Consider the following 17,420-nt stretch of genomic DNA (forward strand, 5'->3'; position numbering starts at 1 on the left):
AATCATCCGCTCCTTTCTTTCCCCCTCCAAAACACCCGCACGAATCGCGATACTCTCTCTCTCTCTCTCTCTCTCTCTCTCAAATCCCAGCAGATCCGTGCACCTCCACATCTCCAGCCATGGCCATCGCCACCCTCAGCCACCCTACGGTTTTGCCAGTCATCAACCATTGCTCCACCCCAACTCCCACATCTCTCTACCTCACATGGTCTCTCTCGCGGGTCTCCACCTCACACCCCCCACGGTTTTCTGATTATAGTGGCCTTCCTCACCGCCGTGAGCCACCATCTCCGCCTCCAGCCAAGACGCAGCATGACCACGAGCAGCCCATGGATGCAAAAGCACCTCCCGCATGCCTCCTTCGTTGTCCAGCCCTTAAGCATGGTAAAAATTCTACCTTTGTGTCTCAAGTGCATTATTTTATTGTATATAGACGTGTATGGCATGGTGTTGAGGGCCTAGGAAGATTTGTATCTATGTAAATTTACCATTTCAAATGTTTTCAACTACTCAATTGCACTTCACAGGGTTTTGAGTTTGCTCTGAAAATGATTTTGGGCTAGTCGTGGATGAAAATAGAGCTAAGGAGATGAAAGCACTTTTAAGATCCAAAGTTAAGATCGTGCGATGTCACGTATTTTTCATTTTTATGGTCAAATATTAACAATGGGTAGATTATGAATAATTCTTCGCATTGGGGATGAACTGACAACTGTGGTAATTTGGTGGTCATACTGAAAATTGAGTGGTATATTGTATGGAATTCAGTCTTGATTTTGATAACACTTTATGGCAGAAAATTTTCAAAATGATGGTTCTATGGCTGGTGGTGCGTATGATTTTGAAAGAGCAACAACATAACTTACTAGTCTATCAATATCGTCATCGAAGAAGGTGATTCTTGTAAGGCATGGCCTTAGCTCTTGGAATGAAAAGAGTAGAGTTCAGGTGTGTTTCTTCTCTGTTCTCCAACTTCTGTTAGTTCTGTTTATTTTCTTATTGGGGAGAGGGGATTGATTATCTTGAGTTCAGGCCTGATGATTCCATTCAAAAGAACAAAACAAGACTTATAGCAATGGGGTATAGGCAACAACTAAAACTTGATTTCCAAGAAAAGTTTGCATTAGTGGCCCGTCTTTATACGATTAGAACTCTTGTTGCTTTTGCGGCACAAAAATGTTGATTTTTGCATCAACTTGATCATGTAAAACTAGTTTTCTTAAATTGAGTTTTAAAAGAGAAAGTTTGTGAAGAGCAACTGTAACAAGCCGAGTAACGTGGGCCCAATCCAAGCCATGGACTATCCTTCTATCCTTTTTACTACTTTTACCTTTGTGTGTTAGGCCTTAGACTATGTTACTAGATCTTTGGATTGTAATAGGTCGTGGACTTAGGCCCGTAGCATAAACTAGTTGCAGATTCTAATCTTATTATCTTGTTGTTACTATTAGCCCAAGCCCAATACGTGAGTTATATGTACTGAGCAACTTGGCTCTAGAGAGGCATCCAGAACCTTAATACAATATTTTCTCATTTCTGATCTCTATCTTTTTTTCTCTCGGAGGCTAGGTCAACCTCAAATCTGACCATTTCCTTTACATTTTCTCTCATATTTTCTAGTTATCCAAACACTACCAATCAGGTATGTTACAAGTGGTATTCAAAGCCAACCTTTCCTTGGCATCGACTTCATCAATCCATGGAAATAGAAAAAATTATTTCATCCTTGCTCAACATCATAAAGCAAATCGAACAACCTTGAACATTCAAAGATGTCAAGAACAACCTTGAAGATTTTCATAACAAAATTAATGAAAAGTTCTCAAATATGGAAAACCAACTCTATTTTCTGCAAGAAGAGGAAAAATATATAGCAAAGATGGAAGAAAAGGAGGTAGTCATCCTCGCACGGCTTACTCTTTCTCATGTTTCCATAAATCCTGTTAGAAACCAAAAATCATTTCCTTCATTCTCTGATTTCTCCCTCCGAATCTCGTGTCCTTCCCTTCCTCTTAGAAATTGTTGTCCATTTTCTTCATTTCTTTTGATTGTCCCTGGCAACAAAGACTCATTAACAATAGGAAGAGAAGACCTAGCCATCAGATGGAAATTTGATCCCGGTGGCGTCGAGTTTCAGATTCTCGACTGCTCACCATCAACCCGTAAACCCACGCCATTTTCATTTTATCTATTAACTTTTTTTTCCCATTTCCTGGGGCTAAGGCTAAGATTTTTTCCCATCCTCTCTGCGCTCGATCATGTCGACAGGGATGTAGGTGCTAGTTGGGTTTTATCCTTTCGAGTTCTCCCACAAAATCTGAGAGTTTGCGTAGCTGAAGGTTTTGAAGCCAGCAAGGAGACATCATACTCAAAGGGACTTGCCGAGAAAGCAGGTACAAATCCCGTGTAAATTGAAATGGAGCGGTGCGTGGACGAGAGAGCATTGAAATCAAGTTTGCGTGGAGAGTTGCCGAATAAATCGACGCAGCAAGAGTTGTCGGAGGAACAACTCGTAAAAGATTCCCTTTCCGGCTCGTCCTCCCAAGAACAAGCCGGCGATGATGGTTCCAATTCCACCCATTTCTCTGGAACCACTGACTCTAAGTCTCATCTTCCTAGCGAACTTGCCGTTCCTAACGATGATTTTTCAGAGCTTGAATGGGTTTCCCACTTTGTTGACGACTCCCTATCAGGCTTCTCTCTTTCGTATGTCGTTGGAAAACAGAAAGCTGAAACTCTTACTACGAACCAGTCCGAACAACCGGAGAATAGACCAAGACCGAGTTCAACAACACGCCAGGCGATAGTAGTGGTGGTGGCAATGATAGAAGCAGCAACTGTTGCAAACTTTTCTGGTATGGATTTAGATCTAACCGTGGATCCAAATGAACCTACTGACTGTTTATGTAACCAAGTTAGCTACGGTGAGATGGTTGATTGTGATAATCCCGATTGCAAAATAGAGTTTTGGGTGTGTTGGTTTGAAAGAACAACTGAAAGGAAAATGGAGGACGAGTCTGGGGTTGCTAGTTTCAGTAGATACAAACCTTGCCCCTCAACTGCTTGAGTTTTTGCCACTTAAAAAGCTTTTTTACAGAGGAAGAGAAAGAAATCATCTGGGAATGAATTGTAATGGACAGGACACCATCGAGCTATTGAAAGAGCCCCATAAATTTAGAGTAGTGGAGAAGGGATTGGAAAAGAATTTAGAGTGTGGAGGGGAAAGTGGGTTTGATGTGAGAAATTTAGGAGATAAGAACTTTGTTCCTCAATTGCTTGATCTTTTCCCAACTCAAGGAATTTTTAAGCCCCTTGATAGAGGAAGAGAGCATAGCCATGTTTACACACCAGACATGGAGGGTTGTAACCTCTTGGAACTTGTGAGGTTGGAAACAAACCTCCCAATTGCTGGGTTGTCTGACCATGCTGCTCATATCTTCTTCAATGGGCAATGTTCAGGATCAGTCGTTGGGACCAAGGGACAGAGGCAATTCACAATTGCAGGACCAGTCAACCTGCATGCAAGAAGAAATAGAATTGCACTACTCAACATAGCTGTGGGGTTACCAAACTTTGGGTTGCATTATGAGATGTGGAAAACAGGAATCCTTGGTCCAGTTTTTCTTTATGGTCTTGATGAAACCTCATTACAAAAATGGTCTTATCAGGTTGGTCTGAAAGGAGAGGCAATGAATTTGGTCTCTCCTGATAGAGTCTCATTTGTTGATTGGATCCATGGGTCACTAGCTGTTCGAAAGCTAATTACACAAGGATTGAAATGGACTAAAGAAGAGAAGAGTGACAAAATTAGGAAAAATAGCATTCTCATTTTTTACCCTGGTGGTGCTCGCATGTATCTCACAATGGGTTGTTATGATAATGACTGCTGCTTGTTGGTAGCCTCGTGTAGAGATAAACTGGAGACTATTTGTGGTTTTGATGCCACCCTTGTGCCTTACAAGGCTGCTGATGAGACGGTCAAGTTGATTCTTGATGCAATAGAGCAAAAGGGAGGATTTCATTTGGGACTACGGAATAAAATATGGGAAAGTCTGTTACAAGGACTGAGTAGTAGAGTTGCATCAGTGCTTCTAACCTTGAGGACAAGGTTCTTGAAGGGGATGACAATGTAACAAGCCGAGTAACGTGGGCCCAATCCAAGCCATGGACTATGCTTCTATCCTTTTACTACTTTTACCTTTGTGTGTTAGGCCTTAGACTATGTTACTAGATCTTTGGATTGTAATAGGTAGTGGGCTTAGGCCCGTAGCATAAACTAGTTGCAGATTCTAGTCTAATTATCTTGGTGTTACTGTTAGCCCAAGCCCAATACGTGGGTTATATGTACTAAGCAACTTGGCTCTGAAGAGGCATCCAGAACCTTAATGCAATATTTTCTTATTTCTGATCTCTATTTTTTTTTCTCTTGGAAGCTAGGTCAACCTTGAATCTGACCATTTTCTTTACATTTTCTCTCATATTTTCTAGTTATCCAAACACAAACTATCAGGTGTGTTACGACAACCAAAAGGTTTTGTAGCAAAAGGAGAATAAAAGAATGTGTTCAAGTTGAAGAAGTTTTTGTATGACCTAAAACAAGCATTCTAAGCATGGTATGGTGTGATTGATATTTACTTTAATGAAAAAGTTTTTGAAAGAAAACAAAAGTGAGCCAATCTTATATGTCAAGACATAAGGTACAACCAGTATTCTTATTGTCTCTCTTTATATTGATGCATTTGAGTTTACCAATAGTGATGAAAAAAATTATTAATGCTTTTAAATTGGAGATGATGAAAAAACATGAAATGATTTGGGTTTATTGCAGTACTTCTTGGGCATTGAAATTTATTAAAAAAAAAAAAAAAGACAACTGTGTTTTTATATGCCAAAATGATCGAGTATGCAAAAACTCTTTTTGAAAATTCTAAAATTTTGAATTGCAAATTGGTTGCTACTCCTTTGGTTGTGAATTAAAAATTGATAAAAAAAAATGGAAGCAAAGAAGTAGATACATCTACTTATAGAAGCTTGATTGGAAGCTTATTGTACTTGACGGCTACAAGACTGGATATTATGTATGCTACAAGCCTATTGTCTCAATTCATGCACAAACCAAGCCAAATGCATCTTGTGGAGCCAAGAGGGTGTTGAGATATGTTCAAGCTACACTTGGTTTTCGTATTTTCTATGAAAAGAATGTTTATGCAAAGTTGATTAGGTTTTGTGGTAGCAATTGGGCCAGGCTTGTTGATGATATGGGAAACACTTCCGGATATGCATTTTCATTTAGTTGCGGTGTATTCTCATAGGAATCCAAGAAGCAACAAAGTGTGGCACAATCTTCCACCGAGGCCAAGTATATTTCGGCATCATTGTCAACTTTACAAGTGACTCAGGATAATCTTAGAACATGTTGGGGATCAGAGGAGTAAGGAGAAACAACTCCACTTTTGTATTATAACGAATTTTCCATCTAACAAGTAATCTCGTCTATCATAGTCGAAAAAAGAATATTGGAATCAAGCATCACTTTATTAGAGAGGTTGTGGAAGATGAAGAGATTCAACTCAAGTATTGCAAATCCGAAGATCAAGTAACATATATTTTACTAACGCTCTTCCAAGAGAAAATTTTCATTATTTGAGAGAAATGTTGAGAGTCACACAAGGCATTAAAGAGGAGTGTTAAAATTATCTAATACCATTATTATTATACTCATTTTAGCAGTTTTCTTGCATATTTATGTAGATAGGTTAATGTTGAACAAGTGTAATGTTGTCTGGAGTCATTTTAAGTGTTAGTTAATGTAAGATATTAAAAATAGAAAGTTCTAGGGGGGCTATTGAGTAGACCCATGAATTTTCTTTCTTACTCTCGTAGTGTTAATGTTTTTGGAGGTTTTCCCCTTCTTCCTAAAATGAGAAGTGCATATTTCATGTGTTCCATAAAAATTTCACTTAGGGGTGGTTTGTATTCGCAAGTCATTTCAAGTCATCTCAACTCATCTCACTACTATTTATTACTATTCATCAACTTTAACTCACAAATCTCACTACTATTCGCAACCCATCTCACTATTATTCATAACCCATCTCAACTCATCTTCGAATCCAAACGACACCTTATATGAAGATCTCTCTATCTTATCTCATATACTAACAAGTCATACACTTTTAAAACACTTTCCGATTATTGAGGGGACCTACCATTTCTTCAAATCTCCATAAAAAGTTAAAACATCTCAATATTTTACTTTATACATCCAAACATATCTTATAATGAGACTCAAAACACTTTTACAAAACCACCTCAAATATCTTTACTCAAACAAACTCATTACTATTAACAGAGTTCTAATATTTCTCATCTCATCTCATCTTCCAAACATGCCCTTAGAGGAAGAGTGTTCATTCTCCAAGTCTCGGCCGTCTTCACCAACATCAAATAGGAAAAATCAATAGCAAAGTCCGTCCTCAAAGGAAGTGTAATCCTCCACATTTTAACAACGTTGTACCATTGATTGGTTTGATTTTGCTAAATTCGATTTCATGATCGGGCAAGTCTCACCCCTCACCCATCCACCTACAAGATGAGGGCAAACGCTTTCCCCTTGGGAAGGGTTGGGAGGTCATGTGCTGCATGCCCGTATATATAGGATGAATAACAACTAGCTAGTTACTATAGCTTTTGTAATAGAATAAAACTACTTTGCCCTCCACTTTTGACCGCTGGTCAAAATTTTTTTTTTTTTACTTAGTGATTAAGAAAGTGATTTTAAGTGTATTGATATATTTTTTTATTTTTTAAAAATATTTAAATATATTAAAAAAATGTGAAAGAAAAAAGCCGCTGGATGGAACACCCAGCGGTAAGAGTGGGGCGGCAGAGTAGCCCCACTCTTTGTAATATAGTGATGCTAGCATGAAAATTGAGGTTGAGGGAGAATAAATTAATGGGTTTAATTGGGCTAAATTCATTATAAACATGTTTAAATTTTCCTTAATGTTTAATAAAGTGGACAGTGGATACTACCGGCAGCAAGCTTCCTGCTAGTGTAATCTAAGCATTATCTTTTAACCATAATATTTATGGACATGACAATTTTAAAAATTATCAAAGGACATAACCATCAACATTTTTAATATTGATGGAGCTAAGCATTGTGGCAAATGATGGGTCCATTTGTAGAAAATCATACGTTCTAAGAGTAAGGACAAACCAACGAGGCATATAACATCCAACCAAACCTATCACGTACACATGTTGCCAAACAACACAGATTGCTCGGCCTTTGAGACACCACTACCCAAGCTTTGCATCAGCCCTACATACATTTTTCTTTCAGCTCCACCTTTTTCGTAAGACTTGAAGAAGAGGGTGAGAGATGTAGCACAGGCTTCTGTTTAGCGAAGAGTTATGTTATATATTACACTCATATGATCTCATTCCCTTCGTACTATATTTTAAACAGTGACGCCACATGAGCAACATAGTAGAATGAGTGCATTGTATAGGACGTACACAACTCGCAGTACTCCATTAAATAAAGAATTTTGTAAATGTTGTCTATAAAATTAAAAAATAATGGTTTTGATTTCACCATATCAGCACTACTTACCCATTTCAAAAACTAAGAACATTACTATTTGATTGATTTAGGCAAAGTTTGCAGGGCTAATATGTCACTTTTTTTTTATTTTTGGCTACCCACTCGAGACTTGGCTGGTTTTGATTTTGAGATGAGATGAGATGATTTTAAATGAAAGATGAAAATTAAAAAAATATATATTATTAAAATATTATTTTTTTAATATTGTTATTATTTTAAGATTTGAAAAAGTTGAATTGTTTATTATATTTTACGTGAAAAAGTTATAATAATAAAATGAGATGAAACACTTTCTAAATCCAAACAGGCCTTAAGCCCCCCGCAATATTGGCTCATCCATCTCATTCTATATAATAATAATTTATTATTATTTTTTTCTATCTACTGTTTAATACGTATCTTATTTTTTTTTTCTAAGTACTTATTTATACAATTTTCATAATTTTCAACAACATCAAAATACATGAAACCAATCCAGCAACCTACATTAATTTTATTTTCAAACACAAAGTAACAAAATATATACAAAATCAACTTTATATATGCTCGTACCTAATAACCTAGAAATCAAAATAGGTAATAATTATGTCTACCACAGTGTACAAAATCCGTTTATGTGAGTAGACGGGAGAGAAAAAAAAAAATAAATAAATATATTTGCCTAAAGCTACAGAGTCTTTCATACATGTAATGGTGCTGTAGCTAAAATTCATCTTCACTATAATATGCTGGCCTACTCCAATGCAGGTGCATCTTCATATATTATTGATTGCCATATATGAGATGACTATATCAATACCAATGCTCTAAGTAACAATCGTTTTAGAAAATTGACAGAATTATTACAACCTACTTAATTACATGAGATTGCCATATAATAATCAGATGATGAGGTTTTTTTTTTTTTTTTTTTTTTTTTTTATCTATAAAATATAGTCACATAGATGGGTTAATGTGTAATAATTGTGAAAGAAACTATCTCTAAATTTGGTCATCGTTTTACTTTAAGAGAATTTTAGATGGCAGAATACATCGTATGTTTCGAAGGATGTTTATAGAACTAGGGCAGAATCATAAATGCGAAAACCATGGCTTCTAGGCACTGTGTTTACACAATTAACATTCCCAATGACAAATTCGATTCATTGACCCAGCCCTCCAAGGCACCAAGTAAAAGGTGCCACATTTGGTTATAGGGACCTAAAAGAAATAATCATAAAAGATAGCAAAGTCCCAGATGTAAGGTGGGGCATCAAGATAGGTACTTTTTCTTGTGTGTGGATAAACTGAAACGTTTGCATATTATATACTACTCTCATTCCCCAAGTTCAAAGAACCATCCTTCATCAGCTTGATGCTTAAACTGTTAAATCTCCCTCTAGAGTAATGTCGAGAAGCCTTTCTCCAATCTGTTCCAGTTTTCATCATAGCCACAAATTCATCGTAGCTGATTCGCCCATCCTACATACAAAATGTCGTCAGATTGTACAATCTACCAGAGCAAAGTTGGGTTAGTGGAAAATCATTGATCTTACCTTGTCTGTATCCACTTCTTGGAAGATGTCATTTGCTAAATCTGCACAATCATCTGCTCCATCTTCCATTAACGCATCCCGAAGCTCATCTGGCTCAATATACCCATCACCATCCTTGTCAAAGTAGGAAAAGGCGTTGTGAAGATGCTCGTCGTTAGCCATCCTTTGCAGATGGAGGGAAACAGCAAGAAATTCTCCATAGTCGAGTGTTCCTTTCCCATTGGTATCTACCTGTTGCCATGATGCTTGTCCATTCAAATCTAAGGAACTAATTAACTATGGCAACTAAGATTGTACTTGCATCTTTAGAAGATGAATAACATTTAATGGCCAAGGGCAAGAAGCATGGGTAATGCACACAAGACAACACCAAAAAAATAAAAGACAGAAATCAAGTTGTTAAGGCTACGTTTGGTGATCTCAAATGATCTGTAAATAGTGGTGAAAAAATAATGATAAAATATTAAATAGTAGTGAATAGTAGTAAAAAGTAGTGAAAACTAGGTGAAAAGTAATGATAAAATATTGAATACTACCCAAACACAGCCTAAGACTCAAGGTGTCCAACTCATTCCTCTCCCCCATTTTTGTTGATTTCTTACATTAGAAACGGACTACTTATGTCCAACATGTCAATGTCTGATATTTGCATACAAAGTTCGAAAATTTTGATATCACAAGTTTTGACAAAGTCCAAGCCAAAAAAAAAAAAGGTTTGGACAACCCTTCAGCATGTCTCATATCTCCAGTTTGTCATCAAATGTCATGTCCACATGAACATTGGCTCCTCCTTAAGTCTGTGCCATGTACAATAAGTCAGACCACCCTCACAGTCGGGCAGAGTGATCTGATTAATGAAATAAAGCATCGACCTTATGATGCTATAATGTCTTTTTGAATAAACTGCCGTCAGGGAAAAAAAAAAAAAAAAAGGCAAGACATAAAGCATCATCAAGACATCAACATGATGGGAAGGTATCAAGATTCATAGAAGGGGATCTCAGAACATTTTAATATGTGATTTGAGGTCAAAGAATTATTATGGTCCTTGTGATCATAACAAGCATACGTTGAGCATTCCTAAGCACGGAAACTAGAGCTAGAAAAGGGGAGTAATAAATATGGATTTTGAGAAGTAGCACTACAATGTTATGAAGAAATATTGATGAATGTAAAATAAAAGGCAACTAAACTCACAGCTTCAATAAGCATCTGGGCTTCAGACTCTGCAAGCTGGGATCTAGAATTTCTAAGTCCAGCTTTCAATTCTTCAATTGAAATAACACCATCATTATCAGTGTCCATCTTCTTAAACATTTCTTTTATGTCTCCAACTTCTTCAGTGGATAAGAAATCGGCAATTACCTGCTTAAGCATACAATATGAATTAGTTATCACAAGAAAACACTACCAAAATAAAAAGTATGGAGAAATAGTCAACAAACCCTTAGGGCTTTTCTCTTAAATCTGTTCATCATTGAAAACTGCTTTAGCCTTGACTTGACTACATCACCAAGGGGAACATTTGAAGCCTTTTTAGCATTTTGGAGCCAAGGATGCTCTGTAAACAGAAAAGATTCACAATAGGTGAAACATAATCAGTGTTTCTTAGACATGTTCGAATCTAACGAAAACCAAAACAATGTAACATAAATAGAGTTACAATACATTTAAGCTGTGTATCATATTCGAAATGATTAATGGCAATTCTTTCTTGCAAAGAATTCACAACTACAAACACGCACTAAAATAAAGCATAAATAAAGTCAGTCCGAAGCCTGCATGAAAAACCACATTAAAAGCACATGCATAAAGTTTAAAGCAAGTAATCTAGGTGTCTAGCCTCCACTGGTTAGAGTCCACTCTAATTTCTTTTCAATCATATGCTTTAAAATTTCAAGATCTGTCACCATATAATGATAACTATCGACAAGTATCATACAGACATGCATTGTCTAGCTACGTATATATTGTCAACTTATCATGTAACAAACAAGAAATATATTACTACGATCAACAATATTACCTCTTTCACCCTTTCAACTAGGGCTTGGCGGCGAGGCACTGCCACCCTGCCCCACCCCGTCCGGCATATGCTTGGCCAGGGCGGGGGCCCGTCTGCAAACGGGGGGCTTGAGGGCGAATGCCCACACACAGCTGGGAGCCGGGGGAGGGGCCTGGGCTGGGCCCAAAGCCAGCCCGAGATTTACCCCCTGTGCCCAGCCCACATATATATATACACATAAATATTAAAAAAATAAATTTCTTTAATAAAATGACACAGTTTTATCTTAGGTTTTATTTTTTTGTATATAAAACGAAGTAAAGGACGTCGTTCCAGGGTTCGGTTTTAATTCCTAACCCTCCCCCTTATCTCTTTCTTTCCCCTCTCTCTCTCTCTCTCTCTCCGGCGCGGCCTCTCCTGAGTCTCCTCTCCTCTTCTTCTACTCCTCTACTTTTTCTTCTCCTCCTTCTTGAAGCCAGGAATGGACATGGGTTTGCAAAGAGACCCACGGCCATTCATGGCTGTGGTTCTTTGAATCTTTGCTCATATCTGTAACATGAAAGAAAAAAACCACTTTTCTCAGATCTGTTGTTGTTAACTTGTTTTGGTTGTTTTGGATTTTTCGGATTTTTTTTTTTTCCCAATTTGTTGTGGATGGATATGTGATTCTGTGGATTCTTCGTTGTTTTTTGGTTTTTTCCGGCTGTTTTTCGCCATGGTTGGGGCGGACGGTCGTCGGGGCCAATCTGCCCCCTGGCGTCGGACGGGGGCACCCTCCCACTAGGGTCAGTGGTGAAACCCCACCCCCCCCCCCCCCGGGGGGCGGTCCGGGGGGTGCGGGTAGAAACCCTATTTTCTCCTCCATAAACTAAGTTTTACAATAATAAATATGGAGAATCTTTTTCTCATTTTAAAATCTTCTAAAATTAAACTCTAACAAAAGCGCCTTTGTGATTCTTCCATTGAAGTCTAGCCTGGGTTATTTGCTTCCTTTGTCAAAAGTTAAATAATGTGTAGGTTTTAAGTTGTCCGGCAGATGGACATGGATCAAGTTAATGCACCAAAATATAATAAGAACGACCAAAAAAGCTTGTATTATCTATTTACCAAAATGTGCAATGATCAGAGACAAAAAGAAAAAAGAAAAAAAAAATTAAGAACACAGAAAAACCACAAAAAAGGTCAAACTGCCCAAATTTTATAACATGCAATGCACCATCACCATGTGATAATATAAAGAGCCCAAAAGAGATGTAGAATACCTAGCACATGCTTTGCGGTAAGTCGAAGCTTAGGGTCTGGTTCCAACATTTGCTTGACTAGATCCTTAGCAGTCTCTGAGATATTTGGCCATGGATCCCGTTTGAAATCTATTAGCCCACGAAGAATGGCCTGTGCAACACCTTGTTCAGACTCTGCATTAGAAGCTCACTCTGTGATATCAATATCAACAGTCCAACGGTCTGATTCATAAGTAGTGCACATGCATGCATGCACACATCCACACGCACGCATACACAAATCACTAATATGCATATATTTACCGGCCCAGAATGGGGGAACCCCACAAAGTAAAATATAGAGAATAACTCCTGCACTCCATATATCTATCTCTGGCCCATAGTTCCGCTTGAGCACCTCAGGAGCCATGTAATATGGACTTCCAACAATTTCTGAGAACCTCTCACCTAGTAATATAAATCATTTTATCATTAGCAACGGGCAAATATTCAAAAATAGACAAATACTACAATCAGGGGGTATGTGATAAAAAATATTTGGTAATGCAACTCCAAACTAGTTAAGTCAAATATTAGAATTTCCTTAAAAATGGCTGCATTTCTTCAACCCCTCCCCCTCCTTTTGCAAAGGATCTCAGAAGCTTCTCATAACAGGCATGAGAAAGCACCTATAACATTGAGATCAGTCAAAAAAGGTAGTATTTCTACAACCGAATACTTATACCCCAGCAAAAGAGATGGTCAACTTTTACACGTGAACTTCTCAACATAGATTGAAAAACAAGGTTTTCATATTGACTAGAACTACTCCATCAGTGTGTCTATGTAAACACGATTTACATTACAAACTCTCCAACATCATGTGTGGCTAAAGAAGCAACACTTTCAAACATATTATTGTCCAGATTAAACAAGCAGCAATGATAAACCCCACAACATTTGTAGGTAAAGAGAATGGGATTAGAGAAAAAATTAAATAAATAGAAGCTGTTATGCTTTTCTTAATTTATCCAATCGTTCAAATAATCCATTTCCCAACATGATCTTGGTTCCTAAGAAACATGGGGCTTCGATTATTGAGGATTTCCGCCCTATAAGCCTGGTTAGTGGTGTTTATAAGATTATTTCAAAGGTTCTAGCCAACAGTTTAAGCCCTGTGCTGGAACATTTTATCTCCAAGCCTCAAAACGCTTTTATCCGTGGGAGACAAATTCTTGATTCAATGCTTATTGCAAATGAATGCTTGGACCATAGATTGCGGTAGGGAGGTTAAGGTATTCTTTGCAAGCTTGACATGGAAAAAGCGTATGACCATGTGAACTGGAAATTTCTCTTATACCTGCTTCAGAGGTGTGGCTTTGGAGTTAGGTGGATTTCCTGGATGCGTCACTGTATTTCAACCGCCAGGTTCTCAGTTCTAGTTAATGGTACACCGGCTGGTTTTTTTTATAGTTCCCGGGGTTTAAGGCAGGGAGATCCTCTTTCTCTTCTTTTGTTTGTCATAGTTATGGAGGCCTTAAGTCGGATGGTGCATGCCGCTGTTGGTGGAGGTTTCTTATCTGGTTTTCAGGTGGGCAGTGGGTTTGATGGCCCTATCACCATTTCACACCTTCTTTTTGCAGATGACACCTTAATCTTTTGTGAAGCAAATAATAGCCAGATCCAAACCTTACAAGCATTGCTACTTTGCTTTGAAGCAGTGTCAGGGCTTGAAGTGAATCTTGGTAAGTCCGAGATGGTTCCGGTGGGTGCGGTCTCAAATATCCTTAGTTTAGCAAGATTATTGGATTGTAAGGTGTCCTCTTCACCAATGAAATATTTGGGTCTTCCGTTGGGTGCAACTTTCAAGGCTAGAGCTATATGGGATGGTGTGGTGGAAAAGATAGAGAAAATATTGGCTGGCTGGAAGCGGGTGTATTTATCGAAAGGGGGTCGTCTCACTCTTATCAAGAGTACCCTTACTAACCTCTCCACATATTTCTTATCTATGTTTCCTATGCCTGCAGGGGTGGTGAATAGGATCGAGAAACTCTTTAGGGCATTCTTATTGGGGGGGGGGGGTTTGGGGGAGGAGAATAAGTTTCATTTGGTTAGTTGGAAGACAGTATGTGCCCCAATTGTATATGGGGGGTTGGGAGTGTGTAATTTGAAAACTAGTAAAAATCACAAAGGATAGCAGTGTATGCCTACTACTTTCATGAATAAAACTCCTGATTACTTAAGGGATAGCGAAAATTAGGTAAGGATACAGGTCAGCCCAAGTCTCAAAATTTTGATCATATATGACAGTCACCACAAGAATATGCGCCGGACAATTTGATTGGAAATATATCTAATCAGTTTGGAAGACTTTAGACAGGACAAGAGATATTAACAACCCAGATAGATCAAATGCAAGTCTACAAAACAGTATACAAAAATTCATACTATATTATCAAGACACTTGCATCCCCAGATACACAAACACTGCATATATGTGTGTCCATACACGCACAACAAACTTAGTCAAGAAGTAATAATGAGGTGAAAATACCAATTCAATAAAATCATATGCTAATTAATTCCAGCAGTGCAGAGAATGAAATTGAAAATCAACATGATTTGATAAAAACAGGAAAAGGCCAATAGACATACATGTATACAGAGAAATATAACTTCCAGATCTCAATTAACATTATCACATTCTTGAGGTCATACTTTTCATGTAATGAACTGTCTAACTTCCTTGTGTGTTAGAACCCCTAGGGGTTGGCTCAAGTGGTAAAGGCTTTGGGCTTGGGGGTAAGCCCACCTAAGTCTAAGGTTCAAATACCCTTGGGTGCAAACAATCTCTAGGGGCCATCGGACTAGGGGATTTTTCCCTTAAAATTCTGAATTACCCGAGGTGTACTTACGGGAAACTCCTTGCCGAGGGCCTGTGCACCCCCGGGATTAGTCTGGACAGTGGTCCTAGACACCTGGTGCCAAAAAAAAAAAAAAAAAATACCTTCCTTATGTTTTAGGCTTACAAACAGCCTTGGTCAAGGTGGAACATAATCTCTCCCTTGAGGAGCTCATGAGGTCTTTATAGAGAGAAAATAAAAGTTGGCAAAAACTTCCACATCTACTAACTGAGGAATCACGAATTTATTACATTTCTCTTTCGAATCGCATGTTGCTGGGGACTAGATACTACAAAACGGTTATTTGATCAGTTAGTAGATGTTATGAAACTTTGAACTTCTAAGGGCAGTTAACATAAGATTTAAGCGTTATATCAGTCCTAAATTAGACTGTTGGTCAATTTTTATCGAAAATTGTTCTAGTTTCACTCTTTAAATCACTACCCTTTTTCCCGAATCAACCCTTCAAGTCAGCCCAAGTAGCTGGATGCTTATTTGGCTGGATACTTGGGAGGGGTCATTTTGGACCTGTTAAGTACATGTCAAAATTGCCAATTACCATCTAGCATCCTAGCTAAGAAAACTTTTGAATCACAACAATAATTAGGAGGTCCATATCATCGTTCTTCGACGAGTGAACACAGGTGAAAACAACTCGAAAACATATAGAAATCAATATTTACCAAATACAGAAGCATACTGTATCACATATACCATGCCAACAAGTTACCATATATATATCGCTGTTTTCCTTAATTCAATCTTAGCATTTCAAGTTCCTAAATTCATACCTGGCTTGAAGAATATAGACAGCCCAAAATCGATGGCCTTCAAGGGCGAATTTTCCTTCTTGTTCGCGAACAAAAAGTTCTCAGGCTTCAAGTCTCTATGAATCACCCCGTGCTTGTGGCATAGCTGCACGACCTCCACGATGGTCCTCGTGACTCCCGCAGCTGCCCGCTCTGTATAATGGCCACGCGCCACAATCCGATCGAACAGCTCACCCCCCTCGCACAACTCCATCACCAAATGCACTGCATTGTCATCCTCGCACGCCTCCTTGAAGCTCACAATGCTCGAATTTTTCGGCAAGTGCTTCATTATCGCCACCTCGCGCCGCACGTCCTCAATGTCCACTGCCGTCCTCAGCTTCCGCTTCGAAATGCTCTTGCAGGCCAGTAGTTCCCTACTCTCCCGGTCGATACACAGATACGTGACTCCAAACTCTCCACGGCCGAGTTCGCGGTCGACTAAGTACCTCTCCTCGATGTTCTCCTTGGGCAAACCGGTCAAGACCCTGATCGGAGGCTTCTTCCCGGCACTTGAATCTCTCCGGGCGTGATCTTGTCCAGAGAAACTCGATTTCACGTCCTCCCTGGCCACGGCCGCCGGAGATCTGCAACAATTTCCCATACTTCCAACCTCTCGATCTCGCCAGGGATATCGTAAAACCACAACTACCCGTAGCTAGGGTTTCACATGGTAATGCCGAAACCCTAACCTTAACCCTATACCTAAGCCAGAGAGACTCAGTGCTACTGCGAGATCGTAGCGAAGTATTTGTGTGAAAGAAACTGTAAACCAAAAAAAGAAAACAGAGCAAACTGAACGGTAACGGTTCAGATGGTTATCGTACAATACATTTCCGTATGTTATGTTTTCTTTTTTTCTTCTGGTGATGAGACTTTTGTCGGCTAATTCAAAAGGAGTTAGAGTGGTCGGAACGGGATAGGGAGTGTGAACTGTGAAGAAGACGACGAGGATTGGGGCGTTTTGTGGTGGGGGATTTGCAAATTTATTCGTTAATTTGTCGTTCAAAAGAGTACTCAAAACGAACTGCCTAGAGAAGCGACACTGGGACAGACAGACATCATAATGACAGGCGCCTTAATTAACTAAAATAGCCTTTGTTTTATATTGTTGCTCCCTCACCTTCTTCCTTATTCGTTTTCTTCCACGACCAAGTTCGTTATATATCTCATTTGTTTTGAAAAAATATCTTATTTTATTTTATTTAATTATTATAATTTTTTAATTTATAATATAAAATAAAATAAATAATTTAATTTTTTAAAATTTTAAAATAAAAATAATATTATAAAATATATTCTAACAATATTTTTTTTTAATTTTTTAATTCAACTC

General features: G+C 38.4%; 2 protein-coding genes across 2 annotated transcripts; one reads left to right on the plus strand and one right to left on the minus strand.

Moving 5' to 3' along the window:
* Positions 1–2,416: 2,416 nt before the first annotated feature.
* LOC121267297 (inhibitor of growth protein 1 homolog) lies at positions 2,417–3,067 on the plus strand. The gene has a single exon (XM_041171143.1). The coding sequence runs from the start codon at positions 2,417–2,419 to the stop codon at positions 3,065–3,067; it is 651 nt and encodes a 216-aa protein (XP_041027077.1).
* A 5,525-nt stretch (positions 3,068–8,592) lies between these two features.
* Positions 8,593–17,129, minus strand: LOC121267839 (calcium-dependent protein kinase 13). The gene is made up of 7 exons (XM_041171927.1): positions 16,067–17,129; positions 12,697–12,840; positions 12,415–12,567; positions 10,593–10,708; positions 10,345–10,512; positions 9,148–9,378; positions 8,593–9,073 (listed from the first exon to the last, which is right to left on the minus strand). Exons 1-7 carry the CDS (start codon positions 16,686–16,688, stop codon positions 8,915–8,917), a joined length of 1,593 nt encoding a protein of 530 aa, XP_041027861.1. The 5' UTR covers positions 16,689–17,129; the 3' UTR covers positions 8,593–8,914.
* Positions 17,130–17,420: the final 291 nt, after the last annotated feature.

The sequence above is a fragment of the Juglans microcarpa x Juglans regia genome, chromosome 5S (genome assembly GCF_004785595.1).
Source record: "Juglans microcarpa x Juglans regia isolate MS1-56 chromosome 5S, Jm3101_v1.0, whole genome shotgun sequence".
Taxonomy (NCBI): domain Eukaryota; kingdom Viridiplantae; phylum Streptophyta; class Magnoliopsida; order Fagales; family Juglandaceae; genus Juglans; species Juglans microcarpa x Juglans regia.